The sequence below is a fragment of the Argentina silus genome, assembly GCF_951799395.1.
Source record: "Argentina silus genome assembly, chromosome: 7".
Lineage (NCBI taxonomy): Eukaryota > Metazoa > Chordata > Actinopteri > Argentiniformes > Argentinidae > Argentina > Argentina silus.
The window spans coordinates 17162881-17175252 of NC_139661.1; the positions used below are offsets into that span (position 1 = coordinate 17162881).

Genomic DNA, 12372 nt, shown 5'->3' on the forward strand with positions numbered 1-12372 from the left:
TTCGCTAACGTTACTTTCATACTCAATGGTCTGTCAATGTAAACCTCATTCATACATTTATGGGAATGTGCGACTTCAGCTCCTGTCAAGACTCAAGACAGATCCATTGACACAATGTATTATGTCTTGTTTATGATGTCTCAGACGTACATTGATGTACCAGGGTCCTCTGGAGAGAGGGGAGAACTCAAACACTCCTCCCGGGTCATCGTTCTCCATGATGACGATCTCCCGGCTGGTGAAGCCAGGCTTCAGGATCTGGTTCTCCACGTTCGTCCTGGGAGAGGGAGAGAGGTGCTGGATTAGGCCACTACACCTAGTCATGTACAGGGCCGAGTGGATCTGGTTCAGAGTAGAGTAGAGTAGAGTAGAGTAGAGTAGAGGAGAGGAGAGGAGAGGAGAGCAGAGGAGAGTAGAATGGAGAGTAGAGTAGAGTAGAGTAGAATAGAGTAGAGTAGAGTACAGTAGAATAGAGCAGAGTAGAATATAATACAGTAGAGTAGAGTAGAATAGAATAGAAAAGAACTAAGTAAGATACAATTCTGAGCAGAGAGTCCTATGGTTTACCAAGGTCATTAAAGTAATGAAGAGTGAGAAAGTGGAAGAAAATGGACTGCTGTGGCATTTAACAGTAAATCGCCTATTGCCAGTAAAACATTAGTGACACATCTATTAAAACTTTAAAGCTCTGAACTTGAGATCTTGTGACAAAGGTTTTAAGTCAGGTCCAGCAATGAACACAAGTATTCTAATCAACTTAACCTCAATCTTTAAAAACATCTTAATCAGTAAATTCCTCGTATTGTCCCATGTTGGATAATGACTGGGCCAATATGTAAATGAACTGACTAGGCCAATATGCTGAGGGCCTTGTGTTTGGAACGCTCCGATTAACCGTGTCACTCAACGGCCCCGAGCCTCTCTCTCTCTCAGCAGGGTGCTGTGTGTGTGTGTGTCTCTCTGTGTGTGTGTGTGTGTGTGTGTGTGTGTGTGTGTGTGTGTGTGTGTGTGTGTGTGTGTGTATGTGTGTGTGTGTGTGAGAGCCAAGGCAATTGCCACATAACAAGTAAATTAAAGACAAAGACACGACAGAGCGAAGCATTCCAAATAAACACTCTCATCAGACGCGCTGCATGCATACAAACACTGCTGTCTTTACAGGAGAATATAAAGACTAGTTAAATTAGGTGCAACATATAAAGAAGATCCACACAACACTCCTTAGTCGCCCCCGTTTCACACCCTCACAAACCCCCTACCCCCTCCACCAACCAACCCCTACCCCTCCACCAACACCCCCCCCCCTCTTCATCAGCCAAAGGCCCCAGAGCTCCTAAAGTGGTCCCTTTTCTCTCAGACAAAGTCCTGATTCACAGCACACAAAGGGACCGAGGCTCACTCCACACTGCACTTACCCGAAGTATACTACAAAGCGCGCAGTCTCCACCCTGCAGGAGAGGGGTGGGAGGGAGGGAGAGCCAGCGTTCTCATCAGAACTCACCAGCAATAGAGGAGCATCCAAAGAAAGACAGGAATGGGGTGCATTGGCGGGAGGGGGGGGGTGGGAAGGGGAGGGGAGGAGAGGGGCACTCGTTCAACCCCCCCATACCCTGATCTCACTGCTTTGATCATCATCTTAGAAGGTACTCCATTAAATATGTCCATCCATTGTTTACCTCAACTAGGCATGATCACACGCAGACACTACACAAGTGGAGGCTGGCAGAGGTAGAGATCAGAGAACGGGCTCATTGTAATGCACTGGATTCTCCGATGTCTACCAGCCCCCAGTGCATTACGCGTACTTATGACATCACATTGACACTGTTTCACTGAGCAGAAATATGTTGGCCAACCAAAACCCTCCCCTGTGAGCGCCACAGTACTGCATACCTGTCCAGGGTGAGGAGGAGGGTCTCGTTAACCTCAGGGATGTCATCGGCCATGACGGTGACGTTGATGACGGCGTCGCTCTGTCCCGACAGGAAGACCACGGAGCCACTGAGGGGTTCCAGGTCGTCAGGGGTAACGTCCTCATGGTTGTCTCCCATTGGCCGGAGGCTCCAGAACACGACGGCCCGTCCGTCCGTTCCGTCCCGCCTCAGGGCCAGAGTCAGCTGGGAGAGGAAGCAGAAGACCATATCTAAATTCAATCAACTACACTACTGGACGCTAATGGGGGGTTAGCAATTAGCGTACCTTGCTAGTGTTGGTATGGTAAGGAACTACATTGATGCTATCAGGGGTTTAGCGATTAGCGTACCGTGCTAGTGTTGGTGTCCTCCGGCTCATACACCACCACAGTGGTGTTACTGATGAAGCCGATCTCCCCGTTAGCGATGTCGGGGGTTACTGTGAGGGTGAGGTTGAGGGCCCCCCCAAAGCGAGGACTGACAGGGGGGATGGGAGGGGTGATGCTAACCAGGTTCACACTGTCCAACTGAAGAAGAGACAGCAATCAATTAATAATAATAATCACTGGACACCACTATCTGTAGCCATATTCATACATGCAGTGCAGGGGAGGCTGGTGGAGGCAGAAATCAGAGGACAGGTACATTGTAATGCATGGAACGGAATGAGAAATTGTGCGTGTTTCATACCATTCGTCACTGCGCTCCATTACAATGAGCCCGTCCTCCAATTTCTACCTTCACCAGCCTCCCCTGGTGAAGTCATGAAGATACTGCTGAAAGACTTTTGATATCTGGCCAGAACACAGTAGAGGTGTGTTCCATCCATCCAGGTTCAGGACAGTTCATCGGGAGGAGACAGACTAGAGAGACAGACTAAAGGGACCTTCCTGACCTGCATCCCAATGACATTGACTCGGTCAAAACCTAAAACTGACCTTAGCCAAACCTAAAACAACTTAGCCAAACCGTTTACCCCAATCCTAACCCTAATTCTGGCTCTAACCATAACCAAATGTTAACCAACTGGGAAATTCAACATTGGTTTGATGGCCAGCCATGTCCCCTCAGTGTCTCCCCAGAGAGAGCCTGTCAAGAGGAATGCCTTGTTATACCAAGTGGCAGTTTTTCTCAGGTCTGTTGTGTTCTGTTGTCCTCTCCTGTATGTCTGCACCTCTCCATGATTCCAATTAAATCTCCCTCTCTATGCAGATATGAATGAACCCTCCACAGACCTCTCTGCACTGTCAATCTGCCTCTTCTCAGGGTGTGTGTGTGTGTGTGTGTGTGTGTGTGTGTGTGTGTGTGTGTGTGTGTGTGTGTGTGTGCGTGCGTGCGTGCGTGCGTGCGTGTGTGTGTGTGTGTGTGTGTGTGCGTGAGTGTGTGTGTGTGTGTGTGTGTGTGTGTTTGTGTGAGAGAGGCAGCTTTATACCAATTGAGTGTGAAGGAGGTACTTCTTTTTTGTGTTTGTTTTTTTAAGTGTTCCCTGATGAGGGCTGTTTGTTTGGACGGTTCGACAATTCCCATGGCAACGATCCAGACCAGAGTCCTTATGTCCTTGCCATTCACACATGCAAATAACTAACCCGGGCTCTGTACAAGCTTGACAAAAAAACTGTGACATTTGACAGTTTTCTGAAACTGGAGAAGCAAACAACATGTGTACAGTTTGACCTGGTATTACCATACTGAGAAGTGCTAAGACTCGTGTGTCCCACTTAAACAATGTCAATATACAGTAAAATGTGTCTGGTCCCACTCCCAATGACTGTGTCTCTATAATGCATTTCACTACTGATGGTAACAACTATCACCTTCCCCTGACCTCTGACCCCGACCACGCCCACCTGGATAAGGAAGTGAGCTCCGTTCTGCAGGAAGGCGTCGTTGCGGATGGGCAGGGTGAGGCTGGCCCGATCCTGGCCCTGGGAGAACACCAGAGAGGTGGAGCGGCTCCCGTTCAGCACCCGGTCGCGGGCCCGCGCCGGCTCCACGGGCCCCGCAGGGATGTAGAGGGCGGTGAGGGTCAGGGACACCTCCCCCAGGGTGCCCCCCTCCCTCAGGAAACTCAGGGCCAGGAAGCGGCTGTCCGGCTGGCTCTGGATGCTCTGGTTCTCGTCTGGGTGGAACCGGAACAGGCCATACACGTCATCACTGTCCTGCAGGTAGAACACCATCTGAGGAAGGAGGGAGGAGAGGTGAGGAGAGGAGGAGAGAGGGAGAGAAGGAGGAGAGGAGAAGATGTCAGTGAGGAGAGGATTTTAAACCTGCATTCTACATCCTTTAATTGATATCAAAACATACTTGATAGCTTGCATTGTCAATGGCTCTATCTGTCTGTCATGAGAACTTGATTTTTGAAAATGGTTTGTATTATATTTTGTAATTCTTTGTGCTCAAGATATGCAAAACCAATTCCTGTGGAAAAAATCAATACAGCGAACTGAACTGATGGAAGGAGAGAGGGAGTGAGGGAGGGAGGGCTGTGGGGGAGTGAAGGAGAGAGGGAGTAAAGGAGGAGAGAACATCAGACTGAGTGTTGTAAAACAGAGCCTTGGGCTAATTTTAGAGAAGCATCCTCTTTAATTAAACCTCCTAGTCTGCTAGAATAGCTTTCATGAGCATTTTTACTACAGTTAGGACGCACGGCTGTCTGAGCTCTGCCTGACAGCGTTTTACTGTAAAGTGTTTTCATTTTGAATGTGTGATTAATCATTTGCATCTTCTTGACACACACATTTATTAATTTGTCATAAGAGTCATCTTCTTATGCATGCTGGCAGGCAGTGCTGAGTCAACTCCTTAAACATGTGGACAGCAGATCCGGTGAGTTGAGCGGTCACAGTGTTTGTGTGTGTGTGTGTGTGTGTGTGTGTGTGTGTGTGTGTGTGTGTGTGTGTGTGTGTGTGTGTGTGTGTGTGTGTGTGTGTGTGTGTATAATCTAATGCCTTAAACATAAACAAGGGTTAGATCTACCCACTCCTTTCACACATTGCCAAGACAAGAAGCTGTGACAAAGATGGGAGCTATAAAGACCGCATACCACCACACCCACTCATGCACAGATGCACACACACACACACACACACACACACACACACACACACACACACACACACACACACACACACACACACACACATACACACGCACATCCAGGCATACTCCCTGCAGTTGTTTCCTCTTTGTTTTGATTCAACCACATGAAGGGAACACCCAGAGTGAAGTGACAGCAGTAGGTCCTACTGTAGCCATGTGGGCCACTGTGGCTCACTTGTGTCGCCCCCCACATAAACACACACACACACACACACTCACACTCATACACACACACACACAACCACATCCTTTTGAGGGGAGGGGACGCCTTTCCAGATGTGTCCCCTCACAAGTGCAGGCCTCCCCGCAGACCCCCCCTGCAGGGTGTGGGGAGCGTGGTGGACCTCTATCTCTCCCCCTCTCCCACCTCTCTCCCTCCCTCCTTCCCCACAGAGCACCCCCGCAGAGTGTGGGGTGGGTGGTGGACCTCTCTCTCTCTCTCTCTCTCTCTCTCTCTCTCTCTCTCTCTCTCTCTCTCTCTCTCTCTCTCTCTCTCTTTCCCACCTCTCTCCCTCCTTCCTTCCCTCCCTCCCTCCATCAGGCCCTGCCCTGTGGTGTCAGACATGGCACTGAGCTGTTACCAGGGTTGGCAAGCAGCTCTCTCCAGCCATGTCCCAGACCCAGACCCAGACACACCAGCTAACCACTGCACACCCTGGCATCTCCAGCACTTTGATTCCCTGCTGGGCTTCACTTCCTTCATCCAATTCTTTGTCTGCTCCAAGCTGTGTTAACACTCCCACATCCAGTCTGGTATGGCACATATACAACCACGTCAACAAAGAGCCCCACAAAACGATTAAAACAAATACTTGCATGGACAGATCACAGATCTGAACATAATATCCTGCCCAGAGATGATGAAAAAGATCTAAATCCAAAACACAGAGATACCCTAGAAATTAAACATATATTGAGATAATAGAATATTCAACTGGGATCATATTGAATTAGAAAATATAGAGATCATATCATTCCACCAATAGAGTGCCCAGACTGACCTCCATTGGCTCGTCCACCTCGGCCCCGCCCAGCACGGTGCCGGGCAGCAGCCTGAGGAGAAAGGCCTCCGCCTCCTCCGGGAGGTCGTCCGTGGTGATGTTTAACGCTAAGATGGCGCTCATCTGACCGGCAGAGAACCGCAGCGTCCCCGCCTCGGGGCTCAGGTCATGTGACACCGGCGAGCGGTCGCTGGAGTTACGACTGATGGTCCAGTTCACCGAGACGTCGCCGTAGTTACCGCCGTTCCTCACGATGGAGATGCCGTCGAATCTGTGGGATTGAGAGAGAGAGAGAGAGATACAGCACGAGTTATGGAAACCTTAGAGAGGCCAACCTGTTTATAGACATAGCTTTGCAAAACTACCACAGACCAAGACAAGAAGATGCATCATCATAGATTCACTATGAACACATTCACTACGAAGCATCTGTAACATTCTCAATGAATCAAAAAAACAGAATTGATGTATTGATGTAGTATGTATTGATATAGTAATGCATGCACTGCATCGTAATTCCTCCTCCCAGCTCCGGTACGAACTCACCTCTGTGTCACATCCTCATTGATGCTGATTGGCTGAGAGAGCGGGCTGATGTTGATTGACAGGACCCCGTGGGGCTTATCATTGGGCTCGATGGTGACGAGCACGGAGTTGGGCGGGATCAGGACGGCGTCCCCCCTCACTGTCTCCTCCAGCAGCACCACGTGGAACGACTCAGCGATCTCGGGCACCTCGTCATCGCTGACGTTGAACAACAGCCGCACCTCGTACACCCGGGGGGGAAACGTCACTGTGGCAACCGCCTGCAGGTCCACGAAGTCCGCCCCCGGGGTGGCGCTGCCCGCCCCGTCGCCGCTGACGATCGTGTAGTCCACGGAGACCTGGGTGTCGTCGGAGCCGACCAGGCGGCCGTCCTCGGAGAGCCGCCCCCGGGTCACGGTGAGGGCGATGACCCCGGCGGTCTCAGGCACGGCCAGCAGGGATTGGGAGAAGCGCAGGGGGCTGTCGTTGCGGCGGATCTTCAGCTCCACGCTGCTGCCGTTGGGGTTGAGGAGAGCGCCGCCCGCCACGCTTGTGAGTCTGACGGTGAACACCTCGTCATCCTCAGGGATCTGATGAAGAGCACAGGGAGAGGGGTGTTGAGAAAGGGTTAGGGTTAGTGTCAATCAATGGAGGCTGGTGGAGGGGGAAATCGGAGGACAGGCTCATTGTAATGGATTCATCACTCCATTCCATGCATTACAATGAGACCGTCCTCCGATTTCTGAGAGAGAGAGAGTTTATTATATTTAGTTGAGATTGAGTCTTTCCATGTGTTTGGTGTTTGATGCTAAGCTGTGTGTGTGTGTGTGTGTGTGTGTGTGTGTGTGTGTGTGTGTGTGTGTGTGTGTGTGTGTGTGTGTGTGTGTGTGAAGCGTGTGAGTGAGGACATAGACTGTAGATGGGAGAAAGAGAGAGAAAGAGAGAGAAAGAGAGAGAGAGAGAGATAGAGAGAGAGAGAGAGTCCAATACCTGGTCATCCTGTATGAGGATGCTGAAGACCACCACAGCACGTCCAGGTGGGATGGTGATGTTCCCTCTGTCAGGGCTCAGGTCCTCAATGGCAGGGTTAGGGCCTCCCGAGATCTGACCATGCAAGCACATCAATAACAAGGCTCTTGTTTGTGTGTGTGTATGTGTGTGTGCGTGCGTGCGTGCGTGCGTGCATGCGTGCGTGCGTGCGTGCGTGCGTGTATGTGCGTGCATGTGTGCGTGTGTGTGTGTGTTTGTGTGTATGTGTGACAGATGGACATGCATAAAACAATGAAATCAACCTAATGACTGACGTGACCTGATCTGACCCCAGCGAGGGTCAAGGGTCAGGTTCCAGGAGCCTCACCTCAAAGTTCACGGTCACTGTCCCATAGGTCCCCTTCTCCCTGATCAGACTGAGAGGCACATACTGGTTCCTGCCTCGGGGCTCGTCCACGACAATCTGTTCAGTCTGGAAGACATTGTAGTATTATGGGATGGTTACCAGTCAAGCGCAACCTACAGCTTTGTCTTTTGTTTCAACCAGTAGACTTAGGAAACATGTCTCAGGTTACAGTGAAAACAACATTCCTGTTGTGTAGCGAGAGAGCATATATTAATTATTATGTATACAGTGCAGACGAGGCTAGTGGAGGTAGAAATCGGAGGATGGGCTCATTGTAATGCATGGAACGGAATGAGGAATGGAATGAGGATTGATATCAGATATCAATCCTCATTCCGTTCCTCATTCTATTCCGTGCATTACAATGAGCCCGTCCTCCGATTTCTACCTCCACCAGCCTCCTCTGCACTGTACACAGTGAGTTTTGTTGTTGGTGATAATGTATTCAATTAATTTTTTCCACTCCACAGCTTTCACATCAACGGATGAGCAAAAATAGGCAGGAGCAAAAAGAGGAGGTTTGAGTAAAAATAACAGACCGAGAAGCACACTAAGCGTCGGTTTGCCTTCTAAGTTCTATCAGAACCGTGGCACCAGAGGCAGAGTATTCTCTATTGATTCTCAAGAAGCAACATAATGATTCTGCATTTGACCTTATGGGGAAGCAGGCGGTTCTCAATATGATGGTTCCTATGGCAACCCCCCAAAAAACTCCCACTGACAAGTTAATCCTGGGAGCAAACTGGTCCTGTTGTGGTTTAAGTGCCCATGGCAACCCAGGAACCCCCCCGGTACCTACCATCTGTATGAAGACCCCCCTCTGTGGCATTTGACCCCCCCCACCCCACTCCACCACTGGCCTGAGGCTCATTTCCTATCCCCCCTCCCCTTTCCCCTCCCCAGAACAGACATACAACATGGTAGAGAGGTAGTCTGATTACATTTCCTTCCAGCTCTCTATATAAACCCATCCATTGTTGTTTTGTTAAGAGGGCATGGTAAAAACAGATTGAAATTGGATGTGCTGTATGCTATATCCTCTAGACAGAATCAAAGGCAGACATTCTAGACATGGAATCAAACAGATTCTAGAACATTCCTTACTGAATTGAAGGAGATGATTCCGAAGGCATTGTCATTGGACAGGATGGTGATGGTGGCTTTGTTTGGCGTGCCAAGCTTCACACCATTGGACGAGCTCTGAAAGGACAGAAGAGATGAAAGGGTGGCCACTTAATTCTGCACACACACACACGTGCGTGAGCGTGCACACACACATGCACACACACACACACACACACACACACACACACACACACACACACACACACTGCTCCCCAGGGACCTCCGCCAAAGCCTGTCTCCAGCAGGGAGATCACAGGGAGCAGACACAAAGACAGGAAGTACTTGTGACAGATTGCTTAGTCATCTCAGGTGGACTCTCAGCAGACTACTCCAGAACTTTCTGTCTGCTCCGACATCTGGCACTCAAGCCAGGGACAAGTCACAATCACCTTTAAGCAGCTCAGGCATAGTGGTTTTACTGAATGGAATAGTCAGACTGAAATACCCAGTACTTGTGTCCAAATCATCCAGCTCTTGAATGAAAAACTTTTTAAAAAATGATTATTGGACTAAATTATGCAAATATCTAATATTGGCAATGATTCGATTGAAATCAGATGAAGAATTATGAACTACAGTGGCATTGGCATTAGTGGATTCACGTGATGCATCTCTTTCCTCTGAGAAGGTTTCCCTCGGTCAAAGACACACAAAGCAGAACCAGTGTGTGTGTGTGTGTGTGTGTGTGTGTGTGTGTGTGTGTGTGTGTGTGTGTGAGAGGGAGAGAGGGAGAGAGAGGGAGAGAGAGAGAGAGAGAGAGAGATAAAGAGAAAGGGAGAGGGAGAGAGAGAGAGAGAGAGAGGGAGAGAGAGAGAGAGAGAGAGAGAGCGTAGTCCTTCTGTTTTCACCCCTCTATTGAAACAGGGCTTTTCCCAGCTGTAACAGAGCTTTCTTTCAGGCTCTGAGCTCTTGTCGCAGCAGACACACAGAGACACAGAATCCACACGCTCTCACAATCCGGCCTACAGGCCTGGCCGGGAGCCTGCTCCCTCTGGGACACAAACACACCCCCAGCCCGGCCCCTGGGCCCCCCGTGCCAGACCTCCAACCCACCCCAGACCTCCAAAGCAACCTGCCCCACCCCACCTTAGACCTCCAACCCACCTCACACCCACCCCAGTCCTCCAACCCAACCTGCCCCTCCCCAACCCAGCCCTCCAACCCAACCTGCCCCACCCCAACCCAGCCCTCCAACCCAACCTGCCCCACCCCAACCCAGCCCTCCAACCCAACCTGCCCCACCCCAATCCAGCCCTCCAACCCAACCTGCCCCACCCCAACCCAGCCCTCCAACCCAACCCGCCTTAGGATGACTACACAAATATGACATAAAACCTCGCAGATATCTTTATCTCTGACAAACCACTTAGGCTCCTGTCAAAAACCAACTCTCCCTCCATCTATATAGCACTTTATCCAACCTGGCAGCTCTCTGCTTGTCAGAGATGAGTCATTGAAAGCCCTCGACTCCTGTGATTGATGTGTGAGAGCCCTCACCACACACAGCTCATCTCCCAGTCAGACCGTTGGCCTCTGTGGGCTGGTAGTCTTTGTCCTGTCCTGTCCTGTCCTGTCCTGTCCTGTCCTGTCCGTCTGTCTGTCTGTCTGTCTGTCTGTCTGTCTGTCTGTCTGTCTGTCTGTCTCTTTGTCTGTCTGTCTCTCTGTCTGTCTGTCTGTCTGTCTGTCTGTCTCTTTGTCTGTCTGTCTGTCTCTCTGTCTGTCAGTCTGTCTGTCCGTCCGTCCGTCCGTCCGTCCGTCCGTCCATCCGTCCGTCTCTGCCTGTCTGTCTCAGAGTCATTAGTCAAACCCTGGACAGGCAGACACAGGGAGGTGGCCCCTGCTCCATCCATCACCTGATGACAGCCTGATGATAACACCATGGCGATGATGTGCAGCTAGGTGTAAGGCATGACAACGAGCATTCCTCTGTCTGCGCCTTGGGAGAAGACTCAAAGTGGGAAACCCAATAGTTTATGGCGCTGACACCTTCCCCTACCCCACACACCCATGTCTGGGAAAGGTCGAGCGTTGGTTACAACCTATTGGCTGTATCTAAAGAAAAATCTCCAAACTCCTACTCCTTACACTTATACGTGGATCTGAAAGGGTTAAATAAGTATTTAGATAGATTCCCTTGATGAAATACAGCCTATTTTGTCACCAGATCAAAGTCTGGTGCAGCACCATGGCAATAGTGTTAACAGAGCTATGACGGTAAGCTCTTGTTTCGGTGTTGGTGTAGTTTCGGCATAAGTGGTGCACCCAGGCGACAAGATGAGGTTAACCATCTTGCTGATGCCTATGAAATCATATCAAATCAACCAAGTGTCTCAGGAGTTGGGGATGTGGGCTGTTTCTGGATAGGGCCATACTCTGGGTGTGAGGGAAGAATCCTTCTTCTGTGTGTTCTCTCGCTGTTTCCTCCCTCTCCCCTTATACCACTGCCCTCTCTGTCTCCAGGAAGGCCGTTTCTCCCACATGGTGTGTTTGATGGTGTGAAGTGGCTGTCTGTGCTCCGACCTCACGGCCCCTGACTGAGTCTTTCATCTACTGTGTGGTGGGCCTTGGCTGTCAGAATAGCTTTCTGCCTGACAAAGGTGTCTTTTAGCTGGTCTCTCTTCCCCAGCCCAGCAGCATTGCAGCCTAACCCTATAGAAGCCCACAAGGCCCTCTGTTGGGGTTGAAAAGGCGAGGTAGGGTGGGGTGGGGTGGGCCCCCAGCGGTTGGAGCAGGGTGAGGGTTTAGGGGTGAGGGTTTAAGACATGCAGGCACAGGATGAGAACACTACAGATCTTTGTGGAATGCTGGCTGGGGGTTCCACACGGGGGCAAAAAGAAGGAGTTCTCATTATTCACTTACAGACATACTTGTTAGTTTGCCAAAACACATATACACACACATGTGAACAAAGCGTGCCAACAGATTGAGGGGTGGGCACACACCTACACACACACACACAGACACACACACACAAAATCACACACACACACACACACACACACAAAATCACACACACACACACACACACACACACACAAAATCACACACACACACACACAAAATCACACAATCACACACATACACACAACCCAACACACACTCTGTACAGGTTACCTGCAGTTTGAGGTTGAAGACGAAGGTTTCGTCAGCCTCAGGCAGCTCATCGTCCCTCACGGCGATGAAGATGGTCTTACTGGCCTCTGAGGACAGGAGGAAGGCTGCAGCCGTCGTGGCCTCAAAGTCCCCCGTGTCATCTCCCTCCAACTGAACAAACAAACAAACAAACAACGGAATTATCATCACTTGACGTCAA

The 12372-nt window shown here is 50.2% G+C and overlaps 1 protein-coding gene across 1 annotated transcript in view; it reads right to left on the bottom strand.

Annotated features, from left to right (window-relative positions):
* adgrv1 (adhesion G protein-coupled receptor V1) overlaps positions 1-12372 on the bottom strand; it is a gene marked incomplete at its 5' end in the record, with an annotated part of 124596 nt that overhangs the window by 111497 nt on the left and 727 nt on the right. Inside the window, 11 exons of the mRNA XM_083673035.1 lie at positions 151-277; positions 1416-1448; positions 1894-2117; positions 2264-2440; positions 3761-4090; positions 6014-6284; positions 6560-7128; positions 7529-7642; positions 7896-8000; positions 9039-9134; positions 12174-12323. Of these exons, the coding sequence (XP_083529161.1) occupies positions 151-277; positions 1416-1448; positions 1894-2117; positions 2264-2440; positions 3761-4090; positions 6014-6284; positions 6560-7128; positions 7529-7642; positions 7896-8000; positions 9039-9134; positions 12174-12323 (2196 nt within the window). The remainder of the gene's footprint in view (positions 1-150; positions 278-1415; positions 1449-1893; positions 2118-2263; positions 2441-3760; positions 4091-6013; positions 6285-6559; positions 7129-7528; positions 7643-7895; positions 8001-9038; positions 9135-12173; positions 12324-12372) is intronic.